General features: G+C 53.7%; 1 protein-coding gene across 1 annotated transcript in view; it reads left to right on the top strand.

Annotated features, from left to right (window-relative positions):
- Positions 1 to 12780, top strand: part of CACNG2 (calcium voltage-gated channel auxiliary subunit gamma 2) — a gene marked incomplete at both ends in the record, with an annotated part of 50871 nt that extends 38091 nt beyond the window's left edge. Inside the window, 3 exons of the mRNA XM_082311073.1 lie at positions 7845 to 7928; positions 11632 to 11772; positions 12245 to 12780. Coding sequence (XP_082167199.1) covers positions 7845 to 7928; positions 11632 to 11772; positions 12245 to 12780 — 761 coding nt within the window. The remainder of the gene's footprint in view (positions 1 to 7844; positions 7929 to 11631; positions 11773 to 12244) is intronic.
- Positions 12781 to 24439: the final 11659 nt, after the last annotated feature.

Genomic DNA, 24439 nt, shown 5'->3' with positions numbered 1-24439 from the left:
ATTTACAAACCCTTTTCTCAATTCTTTTTCTGGTTCCCCACTCATTTAAAAGCCATTCCTGCCTCTTCTTGCAAGGCAAATGCAATAGCTTTTACTGACTCAGCTGATAATACCTTGAAAACTCTGCAACAGGGCTCGTACGCCAGAAAGTTCGTATGTTTTTCCTACCTAGAGTGACACCAGTCACTCTAACAACTGTAGAAATAGTTTCTAACCTCTCTCCTGAGGAATCAGAGATATTGACAATGCTTTACACATTCACTGAATCACACAGGGAAATATCAATTAGAAAAAACAAATTATTTCATTGACATATATATGAAATCATAACATGCATTTGTTACATATGTATATACAGAACTGTTTTCAATTCCAGAATGCCAACACAGCAGGGAAATGTGAGAAATACAACATTAGGAGCAGCAAAGTTATCCACAGCTTTAGATTATTTAGATGAGCCTAATACATTTTTGTGTTTTGTACTATTTTCAGAAGAAATTCAGCTCAGGTTTGATTCTGGCAAAGTCTAGAAAACAGAGGAAATTGTTTACCGGGGGAGATGTTTGTACTGGATGTATGCAAAAAGGATTTTTTGAATGATTTTTATTATTGCTGTGTTGAGGTTTTTCATTTGTAACTTGGACAGATGTCTAGCAGTCCCTGAAAACCAGCCACCCGCAATGTTTCAGCATATAAAGCTCAAATGTGGTGGATTTGTGTTTGCACCAAAACGCGTTCAAGAGCCTTTGCCCAGTTTTCCCAGCCAATCTCACTCTCTGCCCATGACAAGGCATGGGAAATTTCAAGCCACAGTGAGGATATTTTGGAAGTTACAACCCTGTAAAACGAGGGTGTTTATAAATGGAAATCTTCATATAATCTTAATACTAAGTTTTGCTACCACTGCATCTCCACCCATGAGCAAGGAATAGCTATAGCCAGCTCTAAGGCAGAGTCTATCCGCTACTTAGCAGCACGCAGCAGCGTTACGGAGCAGGGTGGGAAGGCGAGGAGGCTGCTGCCTCCAAGGCAAAACGCAAAGCGATTCAAGGCTGAGAGCAGGCGCAGGGTCCAGCGTAATGCAGCGCGATCCCCGTTCGCCGCCGCCACAGCCGCAGCGCCAGGCCAGCGGAGCGCTGCAGGGGGGCCGGGCGGGTAACGCCGGGACCTTATGGGGCACTTCTGCACTCCCACGCTGCCGAGGCTTTATGGGGGGGGGACGCAGGCCACCTCCAGCGGCGCACGTGGGGTCTTCTTCTGTCATTAGCCCTCTCTCTTTCACCGGGTGAGTGTCAGGGAGGGCTGCAGAGAGCAAGCGAGGAGTAAGAGCTGAAAAAGGCAGAACAGGCGCCTTCTTTCCCCAGTGCTCAGTGGCCATTCACTCTACCTCTCTCCTTCCACCTCGTCGTCTCCTCCTCAGTGCTACTCCATACTGGCTTCTCCCACTTTTTTCTCCCCTGCCCATCGATGTCTGCATTTTTTTTTCTGTTTATTAACCATCTCCTGACTAAACTCATCTCCCCAGAATTGGTAATATCAGGCCATTTTACTGCTGTAGCTTTGGTCATTGCTAATGCACTGTGATATACCCCTTCCTTTGTGCTTGTCAAGGCAGCAATGGTCCGTAAGGCAGTGTTTGTACCATTTTTACTGCAGTAAACTCCCTTTATCATCTGATCCTTGGCAACAGCTGTAATAAACATGATTATTAATAATAAGGTGAGGAGAGCTGGTACCTTGTAGGCAGGGGGGATATTCTTTCATAACTATAAGATCAATTTCTATTTTGCATCAGTTCTTTTACAGGCTTCTTCACCACAATATCTGAATGATTTCCAGTGGCACATTAAGTGATGGGGCTTGATATCAGTCACATGTGGTTTGTTCTTTTATCCTCTCCCCAGGGAGAGAATTATGTATGCAACATACTGGTTATGTTGCTAGGGTTTTATTTGGGTTTTTTAACATATGCACTGCTGCATGTTTATGTTGGAGAAGACCACATCATAGCAGGTGCGTTGCATTTGGACAGGAAGGTGGTGAAATTTCTGATGGTCCTTTGTTCCCATGGGATCTCTGCTATTGTCCCAGGCTCACCCCCTGTAGACCCCATTTGCTGCCTCACTGAGCTTCACCTTGTAGTGGCAAGTTCCTCTGTCCCTAAGGGGAGCTGTGGACTCTTTGGTCTTAAAATTACCCGCCTGAGTCAAAAGGTGTCGCCACTAGCACAGTGTCCCCTGCCGCTGTGCAGGGTCAGAGCTGTTGGAGCAGCACCTGCTCAAGCCCCAGAATGACCATCCCTTGTGGCACAGTGGCTACGTTTGCTGGTATAACCCTACACCCTGTAACCAACGCCTTTAAATGCGTACAGAGGCACGTGAAAAGATGGCCTAATTTTTGTAAGGTGCTATCTATGGAGAGATTCCCCAAGAGGGATAATGAGTATTTTTGAAAAGCCAGCCTTTCTTTTGGGCACATCAGCACAGGTGGGTAAAAGCAGATGCCCGCGAGCAGCCTGTGCTCCCTGCCACTGTGCTTTTCATCAGCTCCAAATCCCCCAAAACGATGAGTGCTCTCGAGTGCTTCATTCTTGGAAGGGTGGAGAGCAATCAAAATGCCTTCGAAGGGCTTTCCCTGTGCTTCCCTTGGCACTTCATGAAACCTCACTCCTTCCTCTTGAAGTCATGTCAGGTTGGGCATTAACAACTCAGTGTCACTAGTGTCATTTTTTGACAGGGACGGCAGATCTCATCTCCTGGATTGGAAGCCCTTTGCCAGTATGTGTAAGAAAGACAGGCCAACAGTTTGCCACGTAGCTGTGGAATTTGTCTTCCCAGCCCAGAGGCTGGCTCTGTGCCCCACTTCACCACCTGGTACCAAACGGACTCCGCTCAGAAACAGGGTCCTGGAGCAGAAAGAAATGTTTGTGTTTGTGTCTGACTACCCGCCCTTTGTGCGCTGTTTCTCGCATCTCTTTCATGGGTAGATAGCAAATATTAGTTTAATCTGCAACGAAGATTACTTCTGAAGCAGTAATCACAAGTGTGAATTTGGGAGAGCTTTCACGTGTGTGCAGCCTTCGCATTTATCTGGGAGAAGGTCACATCAAAAATGAGCATGTTACATTTGAACTGGAAGGTGAGGAGAATTATCTGGCCGAAAAGATCCAGTGTCTGATCACTTTCATATTTTTAATATAAATATCCTCAGGCTATTTCCTTGAGGCAAGGAAATACCGTTATTCCCATTTTGAGTGAAAGAAGAGGGGGGTTGAGTGACTTGCCTAAAACGATACAGGGAGCGTGTGGCGGAAAGACGTACTGAATCCTTGGCCAACACCAAGCCATCTTTCTGAGCTTTTAGAGACAACAGCTATATCCAGCCCCCTTTATTTATTTCTCTAGAAGCCATCATGCCAAAACCTCTGCTAAATTAGAGAGTGAGGCTGAAGGAAAGCTTTCAGTGGATTGCTTTTTTCCATAAATGGAAATATCACAAATCACTCTGGGAAAACAGGTCTTTCTGTTCTCGTCCCTCTTTGTCTGCTTCTCTCCTTTTGGACGTCTTTTCCTCTGCCTCTGGCTCACAGTTTTCAGATGTACAGTCCTGACCATTTAAAAGTGTTCCTACCCTGCAAGGAAGGGAGTAGCTTTTCATTCTTTGGAACTTACTATTTTGCGATGGATTGCACTCTGCAGGCAAGCGAGACTTCTGAAAGAGACAGGGCTGCACAAAGCAGCACAAAAATAAACTGTATCACCAACAATGCCGAGCCAGGTTCTCATCAGGGGTAACTTGGTCTGACTCTCACTGCAGCAGAGCAGACGGCTGCCAGCTGTCCTGGATAGACAGCATGTACCCAAACGATGACCCGGCCGCATTGGAGGAGGTCTCTCTGAGGGCTGAACACACAGTTAACATTGGTTTTCATGCATCTTAGACATTCAGTCCTTCTTGGCAGTATGGCAGGTTGTCTCTGTTCTTAATGCCCCAGCTGGGCAACTTTTGTCCCAGTCCAGGCACTGGGGAGTGCCTCTTGCACCAGTCCTAGCTCCTCCAGACTGCATTTTCCAAAGCTTGGGCAGGCAACAAGCAAATGGTGGGGATCTCCTCTAAGGGCTCCCAGCAATATCCAGGGAATGTGGGGGCTGCTCTGTGATCTTCCATGGACCTGGGCAGACCTAGCCTTTCTGTCCTGAGACAAGTCAGATCTCCTCCCTGCCTCCTTTGCAGCCTGCACATCCCAAAGCAGGCTGCTCGAAAGATGCCCACACCAATATGCCAGGGAGAGGGAGGCGGCTGCGATGAATGAGAGAGACTGAGAAACAGGAGACAGATCTGGTGGGTGAGCACGAGAAAGAGGATGAGGGGAGAGCCCAAACCGCTCTGGGAGAGCTGCAGGGAGGAGGTGGAAGCGTGTGGCTTAAGTTTCTCAGAGAGGCGTGCAGGAGAAGCCAGAGAGCTCAACACCTGCCTGTTTCAGGGTTCGCAGCATGAAATGGCTCAAGTCGGGAAGAATGAGAAGGGCAAAGGGACACAAGTACAGAGGAGACATTGCTCTTACTTCTTTGAGGGGCTCTCAGACCCTACACGCCCTCCCAAATAATCATTTGCTCTTGCTCAGGCATTCAGGAGTATCAACTACAGGGTGGCGCATGGCTCTTCCCTCCCTAGCTCTGCAAACCACACGTGCAGCACGGGAAAAGGCTGTTGTGTCAGACCTCGGCAGTGCTGCCGAGCTGCTCCATCCCCCTCCCCGCGTGTGGCCGCGGCGCTTCCACCAGCACAGGTGCCAAGGAGGCTGCTGCACCATCTCAGCAGGCCACAGATGTCCGTCAGAGAATTGCCGAGTGACCTTGGCACAAGAAGTGACATCGAGGCCTTCCCTGCACTGAGCGGGTTTCTGAACTGCCGCCACCCGTCGCTCACCTACTCTGTGTGCTTGCACAGCCGCTGGCACCAGCGCACCCACACCATGCCCTCTTTAACACGTCCCCGTACAGCACGAGGCAGAGGAGTGCTGTCACCCCCATTTTACAGGGTGGGACTTTAAGGCAGAGAGAAGTTCTTTTAACAGCATGCCTGTGGCAGAGCAAAAACTGAATCTTGTTCTCTTTATTCCCAGTTAGCGCATTAATGACCTAAATTCTGCATCCTTTCCCCATCTATTGCCCAGAGGAGCTAGGAGGCATTGGAGGAGAGGGTGTAGTAGCACAGGCGAATAGTCAGCATCCAGAGTCACGGCACTCTGTGCTGAGCACAGGCAAAGCAGGGGCTAAAGTGGGACCAGTGCTGCCCACCCTGCCCTCACGAACCCCGGCAGGGTTGAGCCAGGGAGGGGGATCAGCCTGGCGCAGCATATCAGCCTGCGGTGAAGGGCAGCTCCTCAATGCCATGGCATTTTAAGCAAGCCAAGGCTGGACACCCCAATGGCCAAGCACCCTGCTGAGCCAGACCAGCAAGGCCTTTTGGACACTCAGCACCAGGAGGAGATTTTCAAAGAGCCTGCATGTCCCCTCCCCCTGCCTAAGTGGCTGAACCTCTAGCTAGCTATCCCACACAAGTCCATATAAAAGACACCTTGCACAAGATGCAGCATCTTTCCTAAGCAGCTTGATTCTTCACATAGGAATTAATCAGGCTCAAACACATCAAGAAACAGAGTGGGGGAGAAGGAGAAGAGAGGAAGCAGGGAAAGGATGGCACAGAGTGAGGGGGTTTCCAGATGCAGTGCCTTTTCCCTCCTTGGCTGATTCCAACTGGGGGCTCTGGCTGTGTGCTGGGAGTCTCACCTGGGAGGTGCACGCAGGCTCTGCCCACTCCTCCAGTGTGTACGGGCAGGAGGCACTCGGCGTTCAGGATCTGCTGGGCAAGGAGCTGAAATCTGAGGCTGGAGACTTCCCCAGTGCCTCGGAGAGAGGCAGTGTTCACGTGCACTGTACAGCAGTGACCACAGCCAAAGGACCAGGGTGATGAGCTGCTCATCTGCCGCAGGCAGATGGCCCTAGGCAGTCAGGGGCAAGCAAGGGGAAGGACCCCCTTCATGCTGTATCTGCCTTCCTCACAGGTATTTAAATGGACGAGTAGCAGGGTGGGAGTATGGCAAGGGAATTTGCTTGGCTATGAAGCTTTCCTTCCAGAAGATCCACGGCTGAGAAGCAAACGCTTCTTTAGCCAGGTAACTGGATTGAGGATGGGTGATTAATAACCTACTTTCACAACCTACAGTTTCAATGTGAGAATTACACTTCAGAGGTACATGGAGAGGCTTTGTTCTTACTTTCTTCTCCTATTACTTATCTCTTACATGCACACACACTCCTCTCTGCTGTCTCTAGCCTCTTAATGGAAGCTTTTTGAACTAGTAGTTAAAGGCGATAGGTATCTCAGAAGCATCAGATACAAGCCAACTGGATGCAGAAGGAGCCGAGCTTGGGGGGTGACCTAGAGGAACCCATCTACCTGCCTTCTACAGCTATTTGCTCAGCATTGCCTCCCAAAGCATCCCAAACCTTGCTCCAGCAAGGCTTGGCCTCGAGAAGAAACTCAGGGGGAATCCTTTGCCATGCCTATCTATGCACCTCATGTTGACACTGCATTCCTCCTTTCTGGACAGATTATGTCCACCAGTTCTGTGTTAATGGCCAGCCAGTGCAACAGTCCAGAGGGCAATCTAAGGGAAGGTGGGACAAAAGGTTTGGGGGAATCCCAGGAGGTATAATGAAATTGCCTTCCACATGGTCACCCCTGTACAAGCATGAACAACCTGATCCTTTGAGATACTGGTCAATCAGTGGTCATGATGATGACGTGGCTTGAGGATTACCTCTCTGCAGTGGTATTCCTGATTTCAAGAGGAGAGAGACATGAATGATGAAAATAAGAGCCTGGTAGACATCCCAGATGACAAAAGACTGGGAAGATGTCACTGGCCTCCTGCTGGGATGGCTTTGCTGGTCGTGAAGTGTGTAAAAGAGGGTGCCCCATGACTAAAGCTAGCAGAAGGCCCCGTATGTAAACCAGCCTGACGAAACTGAGGGTGACCAGCCCAGCTTCCCTCACTTAATGGTGGAAGATTTTGCTTCCCCAGTGCAAAGGGTGTTTTGCTGCTGAGCTATATAGACACACTTGCACCAAACTTCTTGCAGCATTAGTCTGTGAGAGGACACAGGAGGAGGCCTGATTGATAAAGGTTTGCAAAAACAAGCAGTCATACAGAGAAAGTAGATTAAGAGCTTTTGTTCTTCTCGTACCGCACCAGAACAACGGGATGTATCCTGCCCATGAAATGAATAGGTAGCAAATTCACAGCTGAGAGAAACAAATGCTTTTCCACCCAAACCTAATCACCCTGCTGTACACAGCACTGCTGGGATCAACCGAGGCCATGCCAGGTGAAACACAAACACCCACAGTTACGCCAGTCGATGCTGAGGGAAGGGACCCTGATCCTCGTGCTTCGCAGCGTGACCCAGTCTCTGGCTCCTCTTCCCATCCCACCTCCCTCAGAGGCGGGCAGCGCTCTCCTGTCCATCTGCAGCAGGAGTCATACCTGCCGGCCACAGCCTCTGGTGCTCTTCACCGTCGAGCGAGGGGCGCTGGGCTAGGTTGGCATCAGGCTGGATCCAGATGGCAAATCCCATGTTCCTGTGCAAATACGAGGGAGGTACACATGCAAGTGTGTGTGAGGAGGGTACCTGGGCATTTAATGGGCATCCATACACGAGTGGGCGCGCTGCCTGGGAGGAAGGCAGGGTGGGCGCAAAGGGCGACGCACAGGGCAGCTGTTCCTATGAGGTAGGTTTTGGTGTTCTCATTTGTTCTTTTTTTCTCTTGTTCCCTAGGGAATTTTAAAGGTCTGTGTAAGCAAATCGATCACTTCCCTGAGGATGCAGATTATGAAGCCGATACAGCAGAATATTTCCTCCGTAAGTCTGCAGGCTCTTCTCCTTGCAACGGCTCGTAGGCGCTAGCGTCGGGTGCCTTTTGCTTTCTGAAGGTAGGGTGGTGGCGATGCTGGGACCTGTGGAGGTGACCCCAGAGTCTCACCACCCCCCAAAAATGTCTCTACTCTCACCTCCCTCGGGCTCTGCCCATGAGACAGTGGAAGTTTCAAACTCATAGTAACAACCAGTGGCATTTTTTATAAAAGGCAATTAATTACGATATAAATCCACAGTCTTCATTCAAATCCATTGGAGAGCTGCTGAGTGGGCATAAGGTCAGGACCGGGCTAGCTGGGGCAGTGTGAGTGTGTGTGTGTCCTCCTAAAGCAGAGGAAGTTTATATTTCCTTACCTGATACGCCAGTTGCATCAGATTTAAAAAATGAGCTGGATTGTGTCTGAGGAGCACCTATTTCCATCTTCACCTTTCCCCAAACACCACCTGCCTACAGAGGCTGCAGATTTGATCTTTGCTGCTTTTAGCAATTTTAGTGATGGGAATGGGAAGGAGGAATAAGGACAGATGTACCCCTTTGAAGAAAAGACCTGGTGCTCACCCAGAGCCCCTGGGAGAGGTGCAGTATCCCAGGCATGCTGCATCTTCTTTAGGAAACCTAAGCTCAGCTCCAAGTCCAGCCTGGGACGTGCAGGCGAAGCTCACACCGCTTTGCGCATGGGGACAGGGAAGGCAGCCTGGCCAGCAGGGCAGATCCACATCACGTGTTGCCCTCCCTGATCACAAGTCAGCATTTCCACCTGCCCCAGAAGCAGGAGATTGCTCTTCCTGTAGTGCAGCTGAACAGGGATCACTCCTCCGCTTAGGCCCCTACCTTGCTATCCTGCACTCCCTCCACAAGCCCAACGCCTTTTGACATCACAAGGAGAGATCTTCTCCCTTTAGAAATCTGAGATGAGAGATTTTGACCTCCCAAGGTTAAGCATCAGAGGGCCCCAAAGGCTGGGAGTCTTTCAGAATAGCTCCTTGTCATCTGGGCGTGCTCCAAGCCAGATGTGGAGACCCAGCCCTGCGGCAGGGATGAGAGAGATAATTTAGGCTCTGTGAGGCTCATTTGTATGTGAAAAGAGGCGGATCTTATGCTGCTTCCTCTTGGTTTCTCAAACAGTTCTTCATCCACTGTAAATTGTAAATAAGCCAGGGAGGTTGCTTCTTTCAGATGCCTTTCTGCAGCATCGGTTTCTTAATCACTGCATGGCCCCTGAACAGCAGAGCTGAAGACGCGGGTTTGATCTGGTTTGGCACAGTGACTGTGCAGGCTGCCTCTGAGGGCAAACCAGCTCTTGCAGAGTTGTTTAGGAGCAAGGAAGCTGCTTGCAGCATCAACTGCACTTCAGAAAGAAGAGTTGGGGGAAGGGGGCAAACGTCTCAAGAAGGATGGGTCTGTTCCCTCAGAGGGAACAAGATCTGAAGACAAAAACTGGCCCAATGTCAGAACCTTCAGAACCCCACGGTAGAGCCCTTTTTAAGAAAGAACCAGGTTCAAAGAGGGATTTGGCAAGTCAATAAAGGACTACTTGGGTCATTCCTGAGGGAAGTGGGATTTCTGCTGGATTAGACCTGACTGGAGAGGGATCCCACTGAACAGCTTCTTCCCAGGACTTCTGCCAAACCAGTGTCCTGGGCGCTGTGCATGGGCAATGCCTGGCGGTACTGGCAAGAACAGCTAGGAAGTTCTTTATTAGTATCAGACTAGGCAATTCCCTCATTCAGGGGACCAGGACGATTGTGGGGCAGTGCCCATGGCCTGGCTAGAAGGGCTTAGACTTCATTTCTGCCAGCTGTCAGAACCATAAGGTGTCTTAGGCTTTTTGAAATCAAACGCCTGTTTTCAGAAAGGAAGCAGAAGCATCCCTGCATTTCTTTGCTAGAAAACACTCGACTTAGAGAGCAGACAGATGATATGAGGGAGCATCCAAACACCATCATGAGTCCCCTTCTCTTTAGACCAAAGGGTCTGGACCCAGGAAGACTGGGTGAGATTCTGCCCCTCTCTTGCTGGCATGGTCCTCCCGAGGGGCAGAAAGCAGGGGCTGAGCGAGGCTGCTGTCCTCCCCCATCACATAACGCCTGCAGCTCCCCATCTCAGAACTTTGGGTTCTCCCAACAGACGTGAATTTCAGCATTAAGACCCAGATAAAACCGATGTGGTCAGGACCAGGCTGTGGGACTGACCAAGCATCCCTCTAGAAACCCTCTGAACAGCGGATGTCTGCTTGATGTTTGCTTACTGCCATTTAAGCTTTGTATTGTCAAATCCCGCCTTGCTTTCCAGAAGCTATGAAGATGGTTATTAGCACTATCCTGTTCCCTGAAACACAGCCAGGCAGAACTGGAAAGCAAGCAAGAGAGGTTTCTCCCTGCCTTTTGCATTCCCCATGTGGGCTAGGGCCCCCCTCAAAGAGCCAATTGCTTGTGCCTGTAGGATCCTGATGCCAACAGGGTCTTTGAAGCATGGTCTCTGCTCACTTAGGAAAAAGTCCTGAGCTTGTTTCAGTAGGGTTGATTCTTGCAGGCAAGGTGGGATTAGCTTTCATTTCCCCTTTCAGATCTTTGCTCCACCAGCAGAGTTGCACCCGCCTGTCTGATACCGTTCTTTATCAAGCAAGGCTTCATTTCACACTTTAACAGCTTATTTTCTCTTGGGAAGGGAGGAGGGAAGGGCTTCCGAGTTAAAAAATATGAATATTGGCAACACAAACTCAGGCAGACCGTTGGTACCCACAGAACAGCCCACGAGCAGTATGTGCGTGTGTGCATGTGTATGCGGGTGTGTGTATACACAGTCCTGGCCTTTCACTGTGTGAATACGAGACAGTCCCACCAGAAGCTTTGGGGTATGTTTTGTATGTGCGTATGAGCATATACGTGCATCTATGCCATTGCCCTCTGCTGGCTGAGCTCTTCCCATATTGACTGATGGAGAGCGTGCGTGTGTGGGAGCTGGCACATCCAAAGCCATCACTGCCCTCTGGAAGGAGCCCAGTCATTTAACCACTAGGATAAGTCCAGCGTTTCGGCACACAGGGCTGGGACTTTCATTTCTCAGTGCTCACTGCAAGCGCAGAGCAGTGCACGGCACCAGGAGCTCCTTCCCAGCTGTAAAAAAAAAAAAATCTCTCCTTGAGATGCTTGTGCCCTTTTGGGAGGATTTGAGACTGAGCAGCTGCGCGGGAAGCATTTGGGTTGCTGCTCTGTGAAGAGCGGGCTCAAACAGCAGCACCCTGCAGGAGGAGAAGCCAGATGGTGCCGGGGCTCCCCCTCCAGCCCACAGTCCCCCCTAAAGTGGAGGAAAAGACAGCGTGAGGGGGGACAGGCAGCACAGGCAGGCTTCCAGCTCAGCCACTGGCCCCACAGTCCCTTCTGCCTCCCCGCACCAGGCCACCGGCTTCATGGCAGCGTCAGCAGCCAAGGTGGGGGAGAGCTGCTTGGGACCGCTTTCTTTTTCTGATGCACTTTGTTTCTCTCTCCCCTCCGTCCCCCGCCGCCTTTATCCCTCCTTGGATTACTTCCCTCCTGCACATTGCCCTCCGTCTCTCCTCTTTGCCCCCACCCACAAAATGTGCTCACATCCTCCCATCCCCTCACCCTGGCGCTGTTTCTGTGCCCCTTTTTCCTCTCTCTCACACCTGTGCTGTTCTTTCTGCCCCTCTCCCTCTCTCCTCCACAGGGGCTGTTAGAGCCTCTAGTATTTTCCCGATCCTGAGTGTGATTCTGCTTTTCATGGGTGGACTCTGCATTGCAGCCAGCGAGTTCTACAAAACCCGACACAACATCATCCTTAGTGCCGGCATCTTCTTCGTGTCTGCAGGTAAAGGGATGCACAGGGTCTGCTGGGCTCTGAGGGGTGGAGGGGCTGCCCAGCCAGGGCATCCTGCAGGGGCACGGTTGCCTAGGTGGGACTGCCTGTGTCTCCCAGACCCAACGAGCCTTATTCGGGGTGAAAGCAGCCTCCCAAGGATGCCTCTCTGCCCTGCCTGCTCGCCTTGCAGAGGCAGGCAGCAGCGCCCTGCAGGCAGGGGCTTTCCTGCTGCTTGGGAGCTGCCGGAGGGAGAGGATTTCCCTACGTCTGGCATCTCTCAGGCACCAGCTGGGAGTGCGGCAGGCACAGGAGGAGGGTCTTGCTCGGGTTTCCCAAGGAAAGCTGCCCACCGGGAGGGGATGGGTGGCTGAGGGCCCTCCTGTCCCTGCCTCCGGGGGGCAGAGGCTTAACCTCACGCCCCTGTCGCCACACTCAGCCCTCCTGACATCTCCCTCTCTCTCCCCCGCCGACCGGCTGGTAGGTCTGAGTAATATAATTGGCATCATCGTATACATATCAGCCAACGCTGGAGACCCCTCCAAGAGCGACTCCAAGAAGAACAGCTACTCCTATGGCTGGTCCTTCTACTTCGGGGCCCTGTCCTTCATTATAGCCGAGATGGTGGGAGTGCTGGCCGTCCACATGTTCATAGACCGGCACAAACAGCTGCGCGCCAACGCTCGTGCCACGGACTACCTCCAGTCCTCCGCCATCACCCGCATCCCCAGCTACCGGTACCGCTATCAGAGACGCAGCCGCTCCAGCTCCCGCTCCACTGAGCCTTCACACTCCAGGGATGCCTCTCCCGTCGGGATCAAAGGGTTCAACACCCTCCCATCAACAGAGATCTCGATGTACACCCTGACCAGGGACCCGCTGAAGGCAACCACCACCCCTACCGCCACCTACAACTCCGACAGGGATAACAGTTTCCTCCAGGTTCACAACTGTATCCAGAAAGAGAACAAGGACTCTATTCACACCAACACAGCCAACCGCCGGACCACCCCGGTATGAAGCCGTCGCCAGGAGCTGAAAATGGGGCAGGAGCGGGCAGGAGGAGATGGGGTGGGCTGCGGGGTGGGGAGGGTGGAAGGGGACAGGGGGCAGGAGGGGGGTGGGAAGGAGGAGGTGGAAGCGCCCCTTGGGGGGGTGGGGACCTTCCCAACGCAAAAAAAAAAAAAAAAAATCCACAAAAAAACAACAAAAACAAACAAAAAAAACAACAACAAAAAAACAACCAACGAACAAGCAGATACGCAGACAAACAAGCGAGCGAACAAAAAAACAGACAAACAAACGAAAAGGAAATGCGAGGAAAGAGACAACAGTGAAAAAAATTCTTTAAAAAAAAAGAAAAAGAAAAAAGAAAAAAAGAAAAACTTTAAAACTGAGAGAAAGAGATTTAAAAAATAGAAATAAATTTAAAAGAAAATGCATGATTTCCCATGTACCATTATTTTAACATTTAATAAAAACAGACTTAAAAAAAAAATAAAAGGGAACCAAGAAATAACAAATGACAATAAATCAAGTGGGAGGAGGAGGAGGCAGCTCCTTGGATTTTGGGGGGGTTTATTCTTTAATTTTACAGTTTGTTTCCCACTTACCTTTAACCCAGCACGGGCTCCTCGGGGACAGGGGATGGGGGTTCGGCCGGCAGCGACTTCGGTGTCCTTGGGCTGGTTATGGAGGATCCCAGGGTGACAGGGTCAACCGCGACCCGCTCCGTTCCCCCGGGGATCCGTGGGGATCTGCTCGTCCCCCGTGGGTCTGTAGGGGTTAAGAGTGACTCCTGTCCCTAGGGAGCGCAGGAGCCGATGCTGAGTCACCCCTCCGCAGTGTCCCCAGAGAGGGTCCCCGCTTCCCCGGCCCTGGGACCCCGGGGTTAACGGTGACAGTGCAAAAAGCAAACAGACACAGTAAATAAAGACACACACACACAAAAAAAAAAAAAAGGACAAAAAAGGTTTCTTAAAAAAAAAAAGTGGCAATTTTTTTAATAAAACAACAGCTATAAATAAATGTAAATATAATAAGTGGATTTACTTGCAAGAAAAACAGATAGTATTTTTTTCTTTTCATTTTTATTTTCTCCAGCTTCAAACTGTGAAAAAAAAAAGGGAAAGACAGCGGGGAGCGGGGTGGGAGGCACAGGCAGAGGGCAGGGGCTGGTGGAGGGGAACTGGGACTCCCAATCCCTTCAGGACGCTGCAGGTTGGGGCAATACAGGAGGCCAAAGCCGAGGGCAGCATGCCGATGAGGGGGGCCTGCACTCGCACACACGCGTGCCTGTGCTCGCACACGTGTGCCCAGGCATGCGCACGCTCTCCTGTGAATGCTCCGGAGGCCCCCCGGGGTGGCCCAGACCCCGCTTAGGTCCTGCCAGTGGGGCTGCAGCCATGTGGGGGCATGGCAAGGCCCACCCAGCCGCTCCCCGAAATTGCTCCTGTCCCCCTTGGGCACAGCCAGCCTGCCCTGACCCTAAGCTGGCCATCAGCTGCTTGGCCCTGACACGTCCCCATCCCAGGGAGCCCCCCGCTCCGGGCCTGAGCCCCGCCGAGTCCCAGCAGCCATGCCAGGGAGAGGTGCGAGGCCGACGGGCATCTCCATACCCGCTGGCTGTTGTCCTCGTCGCCCCTCGCCAGGGGCTCCTGGCCTGCTGCCGTCTCATCCACAGGGGCAGGGCGAGCTGGGCCCCTGCCATCCCACCCCGGGCGCCCTGGCCAGGCCGTGGCACCCTCCCTCCCTGCCGTGCCGGGGGAATGGAGCACCGGGGGTGCCAGAAACGGCTTTTAATCCAGCTCCCCCTGCAATGGCCGCTGCAGATGTGGGCGAGAGGGGAGGCGGCAGCAGGGGAGCGTGGGGTCGGGGGGCCTCTGCGACACCCCGTGAGCCTCTGGCCAGCCCGGGGGCAAGGACAGGGCCCCTGTTGGGGCTGCTCCCCAAAAGCGGCAGCACCTCGGGCAGGCACGAGGCCGAGGGTTTGCAGGATGGTGCCGCTGAGCCCTTTGGCAGCTCAGACCCACTTTTCGACTTTTTTTGTGTCCCCGTTCCTGCTGCTCCAGTTTTAGGAGCCGCGCAGTCCCCCGCTTCGGGTCCCAGCGGGGTTTCTGCTTAAAAGCAGCTTGATCCTCCCTGCACCACCGCCCCCCCTCCGCTGTTTTAACCCCCCTCTCCCCGCTCCGGGGCAGGGTGGGGGGCAGCAGTGGGAGGGGGTCACCCCCAAAAACGGCATCACAGGGCAAGAGGAGGATGCGAGCAGCTTGGCTGGGTGTCCAGACCCCCTCCCCTCCCCCCCCCCCCCCCCGCTGAAATCCCCTCCTGTGACCCCCCAGCCCTTTAAAAAAGATTCACAGGGAACACACACACACACACACCCCGATGCCTCCCAAGGAATAAGTTAAAGCCGTTTTCCCAGACCCCAGCGTAGAGGGAGGGCGGCGTTGGGGTTTCCATCCCCAGCCGCCCTCGCCCGCCCGACGCCGCGCGGAGCTGGGGAGCATTCACAGGGCCGAGCACGCCCCCAGGGCCAGGCGGGAAGGGGAGAGCGCGGGAGCGCGCCGGGAGAGCGCGTGCGGGAGACGAGGGCTGGCCGGGAAGTTTTTGACGAGGGTGTTGCTCATGTCCAGCTCAAACCAGTACAAGAAACCAACCTCCATTTTCTTTATTTCGTGGTTTTTTTCAGACTGTTAAAAAGAAAAAAAATTTTAAAAAGAGAAAATGACAAAAAAAAAAAATCCTGGTACATGAAATAAAGATTTTTTTTTTATAACTTGGTCCTCGTTTATGTGGATTTATTGGGGGGGGATTTATTATCCCACTGTGCCGGAGGAGTACCTGGAAACGCAGCAAGAGAGTCAACTATTGCGGACAGCTTTGTGCTCTTCAGCTTCAAGTGCTCTTCTCAAGCCAGTCTTTGCGACACAAGGAGGAAGGAGGAGGCAAGAGAAGACGGGTTTGCACAGCTTTTTTTGAAGTAAGTGCAGGTAAACTTGAGTTATGCGTGCTGGCTTTCCCTGCTGCCCTCGAAAACATCTGCTCCAGCCCCTGTTTAGCCCCCAGCATCGACCCTCCTGTCCTGTTCCTCCCAGGGTGGTGTAACCACCACAGATGATGCCCCAACTCCCACCCGAAGACAGCGGCTCTCGTGGCGGCAAGCTAAGAACCGCTGGCGAGCTCAGATTTTGCACAGGCTCAAGGGCTCAAAAAGGAAAGAGAAAAAGAAAGTGGGCCTCACATTGTTTTGGGGTTTTGTTCAACCACTCATGGGATTTCTGGTGATTTCCTCAGTAGCTGGGTTGGCAGTGGCTGCCTGGTGGAAATGCTCGGTGTCGGAGCCCGGAGCTGGGGGTTACTTACAGCTGGAGCTGCAGACACAGAAACGGGTGAGGTGGCAGCACGGCAGGGAGGCGAGAGCCCTGCCAAGGGGCCCGGGATCCCGGCGTGTCCCCTCGCTTCCCAACCCACCACCAGCGGCAGGGGTCCTACCTCGCCCTCCGCTGGGCTCCCGCTTGCCCTGGGGCCCTCCATGGCTTTCTGGAGCGGGCCAGGATCCCCACCAGACCCCATCACCACCAGCTCAGAGGGGTGACAGGGAAGGGCAGCCACCTGAGTGACAAAGCCCCTCTGAAATGCAGCCAGGGTCTGATCCATGGTGGGCAAGCAAGACCACGAGCTGAACGAGCAGGTGGGACCAGGTAGGGTAATTCGGTGGCAGCAGGGGGGCAGCAGGGTGAAGGCACACCCAGCTCCAGGTGTCCAAGCAGACACAGATGGACTGCAGTGTGATCACAGCACCATTAGTCCTCCCACCGCCCACTGCACCTCGCACAGGTTGATACCTGCGCTCAGCATCCTGATCCCCCGGCCGGCACCTGTGGGTCTCCACTCTGGCCCTCCCCGGCCCCCGCTCCAGCCCAACCCCCTCCAGCTCACCCCTCTCCTTTGGGCCCCTGGTAGCACCTCACACCCACCCCACGCCTCCCCAGCGTGCCTGTCGGCACACGCATTTCGTGGGCCAGCCGGCGGGACACTTCGCCTCCGAGGTAATTGGGGGCGCCCGCCGCCCCATTTCTGCTCCTCCTCCGGGGACCCTTCCCGGGAGCAGCCTCGCCAAGAAGGAGGGCGTGAGGAGGGGAGAGGCAGCAAAGCGGGCCAGGCGCCGGCGCCGGGGGACGCCGGGGAGCTCCCGGCCCTGCCATGCACACATCTAGGACGCAGCCACCTCTCCGCCCCGTCTAGCTCACAGACCCCACAACCTTCTCACCCCCTCCTCATCCCCTTGCCTGACTCTGAAGCCACCACCAGTCCTGGGTGCCCCCACCCAGGGATGGGTGGGATGAGCTGGAGAAGCCCCTCCACATCTTCTCCATCCCCCTGCGATATTTTCAACTCCAGCCCACTGCAGAGCTGGGGGCAAGAGGGTGCTCCCTCGTCTCCTCTCATGCCAGTGGGGCACTGGGGAGATGCAGCTCCACTTCAGTGCCCTGCCCAGAGTGGAGGGGGTGCGTGGCTCACCCCCCTACATGACTCCATGAGGTGCTCCTTCCTTGCCGGTTGCAGATGGTCTTTTTTTCCTCTCTGGTTCTCCCCTTCTCCTTCTGGCTTTTACAGGATGGGGCAATGGAGGGGGAGAGGCAGAGAAACAGCAGCGGCCTGAAACTAGGCGTGGGGAATACTGCTAAGATGGGGCCAGCCTCCATGCCATAATAATTAATACTAATACTCAGTACTTACACAGCACTTTTCATGTTCAAAGTACTTTACAAACATTAACTAATTAATCTGTCATATTAAGTGATGTCTTAAAGGGGCGGCATTGAAAGCAAAGGGCTTGTGCATGGGTGGGAGCCCTCATTCCTCCTCTCTCCCAGGGCGCATTAATACTTGGGTGGGTGCTAGACCCTAAAATGTTACCCTGTGCCCCTCCCAGGTCTCAGTGCTCCCCATGCCACTTGCTTGCCTCTCCCAGTGCTGGCTATCTGCTCCTGCAGGACCTGGGTATACCAGGGGTGAGCAGGGCACCACGGTCTTCTCCACAGCACTGAGCCACTGAGATCCTGGGGATGCCGGAGACTTGTGACTGAGAGGTCAGTTAAAGTATTTGGGTTGGAAAAGTCCCCCTGCCCCAGTCGCAAGCCCCAGCAGTGGGACAGGAGAGTGAGCAGGCCCTTTGCAGCACAGCAGGAGCAGAGATGCAGCAGGCAAAGTCTGGTCTGATGCCTTCAGCCAGGTCCCCATCACGCCCCAGCGCTGGGACCTCTCTGAGAGCAATGGCCATTCCCTGCTTTTGGGTGCTGGAGGAAAGCAGCACCCAGCCTTGCATGGGGCTGATTTCTGACAGCCCCCCCTCCAAATCTGAGGACACGTTCTCAAATGCTGGCCAGGGATGGGTGGAAGGCAGGCAGGGCATCTGCCATGGAGAGCGCTGCGCCACTCAGAAGGAGCAATCCCCTAGGATGGCTCTGGCAAAGGATCCGAGCTCGAGAGAGCATGCTTTGCCCAAGGGATGCCGGCCGGCACTGGCAGCGGTGCCAGGTCTTCCCTCGCCATGGAGGCAACATGGCTGAAGAGGGGGCTCCCTTTGGGGGACAGTTCGGGGTGAGGGAGTGCTTCCTGCTGAGTAATGCCCGGCTCCTGGCGCTGGTGGGTCTGCCGTTAATGTGTGCTCGCTGCTCCTCTGCTGCCTCTCTTCTGTGGACCACAGCCAGAGCTGGCTGGGTTTTGCTTCTGTGGGAGATGCTCTGAGAGCTCCTCATGTGGGGAAACCCAGATACTTGGCTATTAAATTAACGCTGGGCATTTAACAGCATCACTGAAATAGTTTAAACACCTAGGAGCAGTAATTAGTAATAATGGTTTGGTGAGGGAGGAAATTAAGACCCAGGTATGGAGCCCAGTACTTTTCTCTGCAGATAATTTTTAGTGCCAAATAACTACAGAGAGAGGCCAAGCGTCAGACACACAAGCCTACTGTCTTGCTTGTGTGTGAGGACTGACACAGGGGAGGAAGACAGTTACGTATCTCACCTTTTAAAAGCCAAGCACCGAGGCCAAGGATGGAGAGAGGCTCAGGAAGGAGAGCTGACGGAGAAAGCGGGTCTGTGAGGAGGTACCGTCAACCTAACGAAAGCCGCTAGGTGAGCAAGGCTGGCAAAGGGCAGGCCAGCTGAATGTCCTGGAGGTCTGTCCAAGGGTAGAGATGGCTCCAGATGACTCGGCATCCCCTCCTCAGGTGCCTTCCAGCTGCTGGGGGCTTCTCCTTTCCTCTCCCCAGGCCCTTCTGGACACCCCCCGGAGAGGCAGAAAGAGGCAACAGTTTTGGTAGGGAAGGGAGGCAGAGGGAGGGTAAATTTTAAGGGTAGCCAAGGACCTATACAGATTAAGGGGATATGAATTAAATGGCACCAGCCTGAGTTTTCCCTCCAAGAGCAGAGAACAAGTCATCCCTCTCTCTAAGCTGAGGCATGGAGCTAGACCCCACTGGGGCTGCTGCCCAGTATGCTGCTCCTCACCCAGGTGGGGCATTTACAAGAAGTCCTGACCAAACTGAGTGCACCTATACCACATTTTGGTGGCTCCGCAGAGCTCCAGAGCAGCCGTGCAGCCAAAATGCCCCATGGAGAGGAGAAACTCCCCTCCAGCCCGGGAGAGGGGACAGGGACAGGTCCAAAAAAGACCTTTTCCTGGAGGTCTGTGCCCACAAGGATAGGGCGGACATCTGTGATGTCCCAGTGTCCATGGTGGATACTCCATCCTAAAGCCGTCAACCACCAGCTGGTAGAGGGGTGCTGAGGACCTGCTGGGCATGGAGCTGCAGCGAGGACCCCGCCAGAGGAGCCAGGACCCCAATGGGCCATGCTGCTTCCCACAGGCATAGCAGCAGAGGCAGGAGGCTGGCGGCTGGGTGCTTACCCAGCCCTCATCTTCCTGGGCTGCAAATCCCAGCTTTGACCTGGCTCCAGCAGAGCCAACGCAGACGTGAACCATTCTGGCAGAGCGTTGTCATTTGTGCCAGTTTTACACCGCGGAGAGGAGTAACGTGCGAATGACGCCAAACCCTGCTGGCCTCATTTCGCTTGCCCTTTATTGAAACCTCCGGGCCTTGCACCCTGGGCATGGAGCGACAAGTCTGCGTGTGCAATGAGGGCTCGGATGAGGTGGCCTTGGCAACCTCCGCAGCGGTCGGCTCTTGACATTGTGGAAAGTCCGCAGTGAAGGAGCCGGCTGGCCCAGCACCGGCAGCTTCAGTAAAGGGGTCAAGATATACGGGTATGGCCTGAGTCCCAGAAACAGATCCGCAAGGGCGAAGCGCCGGGCTTGGGAAAGGGTTTTCTCTGCTGCTGCTCCTCCTGCTGCTCCTGATCCCCTCAGGGATGGAGAAAACAAGGGACTTTGCTCTCTAGGGACCTGTCAATCAGAATCTGCCACTGCCGTTTAATTTGCTGAATTTATGCCTGCCAGGAGCACCGGCCTGGCTGCCTGTTCCTGAGCAGGCAGTGCCATCCCGTGGGACGAGCTGGGCACAGCAGCAGAGTCTCAAAGCCGCACTGTGCGGGAGCAGGAGCAGCCACACAGCTCCCACAGGAGAGGCAGCAGTGGGACCCCTACCCGGTGTCCCACTGGTGCACAGGGGTGGCCAGGGACCACTTCCAGTCTGTCAGGGCTCCTCACTGCCTGCTTCCCCTCATTCCCCCTGTCCTTCCAGCAGGAAAGCTTGGAGGGGACACAACGATGTAACTCACCCAGACATGGGGGCTCGGCTCACTCCCACCCGGGACAGGCTCCAGCCAGCCCAGGAGCAGGTATGATTTTAGGAGGGGAGGGCAGACAACAAAGCTCTTACTCTGAGCTTGGTGTGGCTGTGAGGTTCGAGGCAGCATGTCCCAGCAAGCTGCCTGCCATCTGCAAGCCTCTTCCCCTCCCCTAAATTTTGCAGCTCCTCTGGGATTCTGCTGGTGCCAGGCCAGGGATCATCCAGGAGTGTTTAGCAGGGAGATACTTCATGCGTGCAGAGACAAGAGCAATCCCACAAAGCAGTTCCCAGGTCAGGGAGCCCCACAGCTGCCCCGTGTCTCCTGCCCCTGCTGCTCTCCCCCGAGGGCCTGGTGCTGCTCGTGGGCCATTTTGGGGAGTGAGCGGTGCAGGGAAGGTCCCTTCCCAGCCCCTTCCCAGCCCCTCCTGCAGAGGCCACAGCAAAGCCTGGACCCGACCTTGGGAGTCAGCTGTGACCTTGGGAAGTGCCTCATCCAGAGGGAAAGGCTGCAGACAGGGAATAGGAAAGAAAGACCTTGGGCTGCTGCAGTGGGAGCTTTCTGGAGCAAGGCTGAGAGCGTGCATCCTTCTCGGCTGCCTCGGGGTGCCTGACGCCCGATGGGGGACATACGCAGCACAGCTTTGCCAGTAGGGACAAAAGCGCCCGGCTGACTCCTCCAAAGACAGAAGAGAGCAGATGGTGCTGAAATCTGCTCAAGAGGAGAGGAAGGAATAGCCCCGAGGCTCTGCACTCCCTGTACCCCGAGAGGCACATTTGTCCCCAGCCAAGCGTGTCGGCCAGCCCCGTCTCTGACTTACCAAGGGGCAGGGGAGGGAATGTCAACTGTGGGCTCGCTGGGCTGCTGTGTGTCCCTTGCCACTGGTTCCTTTTGTGGGGACTTTCCTGAGAGTCCCTGGGAAGGGAAACAGCATGTTATACCTAGGTAGCATCTGCATTCCACTCCTTACTGCCTTGATAACTATGCCTTGCATAAATGGGGTTTGACTCCGCTCCCTAGCAGAAATCGCTTGGACTCTCTTTCTGCCTCTTGATGTCCTGCTTAGACCTCTTTGCCTGGCTGGTATAAACAGTAAGCTTTCCAGAGGAGGGACTAGCCAGGCAGGAGCATTTGCAGAGCATGTTTAGCCCCAGAAGATAGTGATTTTTCACAGAGGTTACCATAACACTGATGATGTTGAAGGAAATAACTGTGGGCGCTTCTGTGCTGGGCAAGGGCCCTTGTAAAGAAATCCCGTGTTGCCTGCGGTTCTGCGCACGCACATCAGGATCCTTTTCAGGGCAGTGCTGAATATAACGCAGGCGCTGGAGAACCGCAGGGCACGGAGCGGGGCTTCCACAGCTGAAAAGCAATCCGCTAACGCAGTGGTAAGAAGGCATGGTGTGCCTCGCACGCTCCATCACCAGGGGCCCCATCCTCTTCCCCTCTGTTGGTCCGGCTGGATCTACACAGCATTTCCCAGATGCAGCAGCCGTGACCTGCTTCTGCCTCTGTTGACACGGTTCCCCATCACCACGATAGCTTGTATCTCTAACATATTTATCCTCTGGCGAGGCAGGGAAATATTGTCCCTCCCTGCGCAGCACGGAGGTGCCAAGCTCCCGCTGGGGAGGCTTACCGGGGTGGCCTGGAGGACAGCTGCAGAGCGGGGGTTTGCAGCTCAGCCTGTGGACTCCCAAGCTCATACCCCAGCCACTGCACCAGCCTTCCTCTCCTTCTGCAGGCTCGGAGCCAGCAGGGACGCTGCCGGCGCCAGCTGCTCTAATTGAGCTTTGTAGAATAAACTTGTGGAATTAGCCTGTTGGCTGCTGGGATAAAATCCAGCACGGAGTGCAGATCAAAGGAGGCAATCTTGCTGACAGTTTGTGGGGAGACAGCTGGACCCAGGCTGCTTCTACAGCTCTGGGAAGGGCAGTGTTCAGCAGCCGAGGATGAGGATGGAGTGTGATACACGCTGCCTCTTCGACAATACATGTGGTCCAGGCCCTGCTGGTCAAGGTTACAGAAGCCTTGGGAGAGATCTGACACAGATGACAAAAACAATCAGAGCCAGGCAAGAGACAGCACTAATTCAGAGAAAGACAATTTTTGGGTGCGCCATAAATTTGTGTCTTTTCCTGGTAACACGGAAGGAGCAGGCAATGCAAGGCCAGGCTCTGAGCCCAGCCTACAGAAGCAACATTGCTTAAGAAGGGGAAGCCTGCCCTTGCCAGGTTTCTGTCTGTCCTTGAGGGTGAGACAGTCCGGCCCAGCAGCCACGGGGAGAGCTCAGCATGGCAGGAGGAGGAAGAGGGAGAAAGCCTCACAGTGAAAGCAAGAATAATAAACTCAGCACATTCCCTGAGTGGACCTTACTGTACGGACACGGCTGGTCTGAACACACGCAGCAAATCTGCCAGGTGCCACCTGCTCCCAGCCCCACTAGATCGCACAGGCAGCAAATTAAAAATCAGATTTGCAGCATGTGCACAGTAAAGTTGCTTTATGGCCGTTTTTCCAGGGTTCCTGAAAAATCCGATCAAGCATTTCCCCAAAAAAGCTGGCGAGCAACTGCCACGCAAGGAAAGCAGGTTTATAGTTGAGCCTCCAAGGTTCACGGGAGAGGGATGAAGGCACTGGAAAGCAAAGCACCCAGCCTGGGAGAACAGCAGGCTGAGAAGGCAGATAAAAGCACGACAGGAAAGATGGGATGCGAAGAGGAAGGCCAGGGAAGGGCAGAGAGCTTCCCAGCCTGTGAACACCGGCCTGTGGCCCAGGTTGGTTGCAATGAGAGCCCAGGAGCCAGCAGTGAGTTTTGCTGCTTTAAAGACAACAAGACAACGATGATGACGTCGGAAGAAGAGTCTGACCTGAAGACGTGTGTAAACGTCAGGCTTCTCTGCAGGGGGAAGGCGTTAAGGCTGAAGACTCTTTCCCTTGGTTTCTGGGTTTGTCAAGAAACGCGGGGCAGTGGAGACTAAGCATATGGCACAGGCATACGGCGTGTCTGTTGTTTAGTGAGGAAAAAGAACCCAACTGGCTATTTTTGATGCATTTGTTGTAAGACTGAGAAAAGGAACTACTGGTAAATAGTGTTTTAATGTGAACATTAGTCTTCCAATCCTCAGCTGCCTCTTTGAGTGGAAGTACAGTCACACAAGCCAGAAAGCAACCCCTGTCTTAAGCCTTTCCAAGGCATCTTCAGTCAAGGCAGAGGTGATCTATTTTCTAGGAAAGGCCCCTAGTGGGTTGGGCACTTGGGCTTGCATTCCTTCATTTAAACCTGGTAAACCTCTGGTAACACTGCCTGAGCTACGTAATGTCCTCGCTCAGCAGGAGGAGGCTGCTGCTCAACGCAGAGCCAGCCCACAGAGCGACAGCTCTCCAACAAGCCCCAAACCATGCTGGAGGCTGATGGTGGTGAAGGTTTTGGACTGGAACAGCCACAGTGCTGGAATGAGCCCCTCTTTCATGGACCTGCTAACACCAGCACAGAGCCCAAGAACGGAGAAGTGGGAGACAAAAACAGAACACCAGATGGGAACAATTTATCATGAGCATCTTCCAGGAAAGAGTGATTAGCCTTATTAAGTGATTAAGTGATTAATTAACTGATGAACTGAAATTATGGATCAAGGATCAAATGATTGCAAGCAAGTGTATTTTGAGTACTTTTCCGGGAAACGACGTATCTCACGTGCCTTTAACACATGCTCGAGGCCGGACGACGAACCGCTTGCAGCAGCGGTGCACGGGGTGAGCAAGAGAGGACGAGAGGCGCACGCAGCTGCGGGGCTCCTGCTGCAGCACAGCACAGGAGACGGGAGGTGCGGTGCCTGGCACGAAGCAGAAAGCGAGACAGACCCGCTCCCTCCCTTCTTCTAGTAAATTTCACCTAAATGTGGCAGCAAACCTTACCC

This window comes from Platalea leucorodia, assembly GCF_965183815.1.
Source record: "Platalea leucorodia genome assembly, chromosome: 4".
Lineage (NCBI taxonomy): Eukaryota > Metazoa > Chordata > Aves > Pelecaniformes > Threskiornithidae > Platalea > Platalea leucorodia.
The sequence above is the reverse complement of the archived record's forward strand: the minus strand, read 5'-3'. Positions and strand labels throughout refer to the sequence as shown.